This window comes from Dendrobium catenatum, unplaced genomic scaffold (assembly GCF_001605985.2).
Source record: "Dendrobium catenatum unplaced genomic scaffold, ASM160598v2 original_scaffold_76759, whole genome shotgun sequence".
Classification (NCBI taxonomy): Eukaryota; Viridiplantae; Streptophyta; class Magnoliopsida; order Asparagales; family Orchidaceae; genus Dendrobium; species Dendrobium catenatum.
This window is the reverse complement of record NW_021395205.1, coordinates 1,087,875-1,090,113: the sequence shown is the minus strand read 5'-3', so window position 1 is coordinate 1,090,113 and position 2,239 is coordinate 1,087,875. Positions and strand designations below refer to the sequence as shown.

At 33.5% G+C, this 2,239-nt stretch overlaps 1 protein-coding gene across 1 annotated transcript; it reads left to right on the top strand.

Annotated features, from left to right (window-relative positions):
* The first annotated feature begins 769 nt into the window (after positions 1-769).
* On the top strand, positions 770-1,984 carry LOC110095532 (putative F-box protein At4g22180). Its single transcript, XM_020821122.2, has one exon. The coding sequence runs from the start codon at positions 770-772 to the stop codon at positions 1,982-1,984; it is 1,215 nt and encodes a 404-aa protein (XP_020676781.2).
* The last annotated feature ends 255 nt before the right edge of the window (positions 1,985-2,239 follow it).

The following is a 2,239-nucleotide window of genomic DNA, read 5'->3' as shown; positions in this document are numbered from 1 at the left end:
GATGATGAACTACTTACCTTTTTTATTTCATTATTCCTTCCATCAATCACACAACGATAATATCTCATTAGAGGAAATAAGATATGCAATGAGATCTCTTTTAATCAGAATTAGTGAGTTGTTTGCATATTACTAAAATAAGAAAATTTCATGTACTACATGATACATATTTTTATTATAAGATCTAAATTAATCAAAATTTTTATTAATTTATAATATTATTAAAAGCAAACTATTTCCAACCTAATGAAAGAGCTATTAAGACAACAAATTCATTTTGCATATATATATATATTACTTATAATCATGCATATAAATACCTCTGTCTACGGTTAGACATACTATATATGTTTTCTCTTCTTCCACTCATTTATATATTTAAAAACAATCGTTTCGAGACCTCTTAAAATAATGCTAAATTTTGATAAAAATTCAATATCTTAATAAAACACATGCAACAAAAGATAAATTCTTATTTAAAAATGCATATAAAATTTTAAATGATAAATTTATTTTTTACCACTTTAATTTCACACCCTATTCTATGTATGGATAATGCCAGTTGGCCAATTTAATTAGGCACAAACGAGAAAAAAAATTAATGCACTTTAATATTTGCCACGAATACTTATTATATTCCACATATTTATATCTTGAACAAAAATTGCTTATTTGATTTTAACTCTTAATATATTTTGTCCGAGCGTGATAGTGTTGGAAGGCACCGTAGCTCCTTTCCTACATTGGCCACCTCAAATACAATAATATTATGGCATGGTCTGATCTCCCCATAGAACTCCTCTGTTGCATCTCGTCGCACTTGTCCATTGTAGACTTAGTTCGATTATCAGTTGTTTGTATCTCATGGAGTTCTACCCTTGACAACTATGCACTCCTTGGATTTCAATGTCGTCCCTCCCCATGGTTGCTCCTTTCCAATGATGTTGAAGAGGCCTCCGACACACTCAACTTCCACGAACTTACCATTGAAAGAGAAGAAGCTGTCCTCAGCTTCCATCGTCGCTTCTCCTCCATCGGTAGTCACACCTATGGCCGCCGCTATTTTGGCTCGAAGGATGGATGGCTTGTGACCCTAGACAAAATAGATCTACAACCTCGCCTCTTCAACCCTATCACAAAGGCCGAAATATCGCTCCCATCCCTTTTCACCTTGATCGAGCCACAATATGACCCTGAAAGCTACATCAGGATTTCTTTCAATGAAATTTTTGTTTACTTTACGACTGATGAATTTCGTGATCGCTATTTTCATAAGATCATTGTTTCCTCTAATGACTCCTCTGGAACTGTTGTTGTTATCTTTGGTATCAGAAAAGCGCTTGCTTTGGCAAGTTCAGAAGATCTGACTTGGGTTCTTGGGCCAACATTATCTCCTTACAACACAATGGATGAGGAGGAATTTGAGGATGTTTGCTATTATGAAGAAAATCAAAGATTTTACGCAATAACAAATTTTTCTATGGTGCTTGCTTTTGACCTCAATGGACAAAATGTTGAATTGATCTGCCCGAATATGCCCAACCCATACTATGACACCATAAACTTTGATTATATGTACAATATTGCCTTTTTGTCGGGAACTCTTCTAAGAATAGAGAGGGTGATTGATATTACTCATGATAATCACCATAATGCGAGAACGATGACTATCTCTGTTTTCAAGTTTGTGCCAGATGTTGTTATTTCTTCTTCTTTCTCCCAATGGGTCCCTGTCAACGAGCTGGGGGAATACTCCCTTTTTGTGGGTTGTAATCAGTCATTTTCTTTGCATCACATTGTTGCTACCGGAATTAAACCAAACTGCATATATTTCATCGATCATTCGAGCATCAGGTTCCCCGGTTATGTCTTTTGTGATGTTGGACTTTTTGATCTTTCCAATGACCGCATTCAGTATATCCTTCATCCTTATTCACGGAGTAATTGGCCTCCATCAATATGGTTTACCCCATCAATTTCATAAATTGAATATCTTAATTGCTAAGAATGTTATATGAATATTTTTGGAAGTCTATTTTTAATATAAATTTGTAATTTTATTTGGTATTATTGAGCAGTTTTTTTATTTAAATATTCTCTTACCTCTTTTGTATTTGTTTTCAAGAAAAAATATTAATAATATTATATCACAGTTGAGTCTTTTTTGTGATCTTGTTAGATAACATAAAAAAAACAACCTGAAGAGAAAAAATATTGAAAAGAATGAGAAAATGCTCCC

Bases quoted from the DNA above. Each gene is read 5' to 3' on its own strand.
- LOC110095532 (XM_020821122.2), top strand. From the start codon at position 770: ATGGCATGGTCTGATCTCCCCATAGAACTCCTCTGTTGCATCTCGTCG.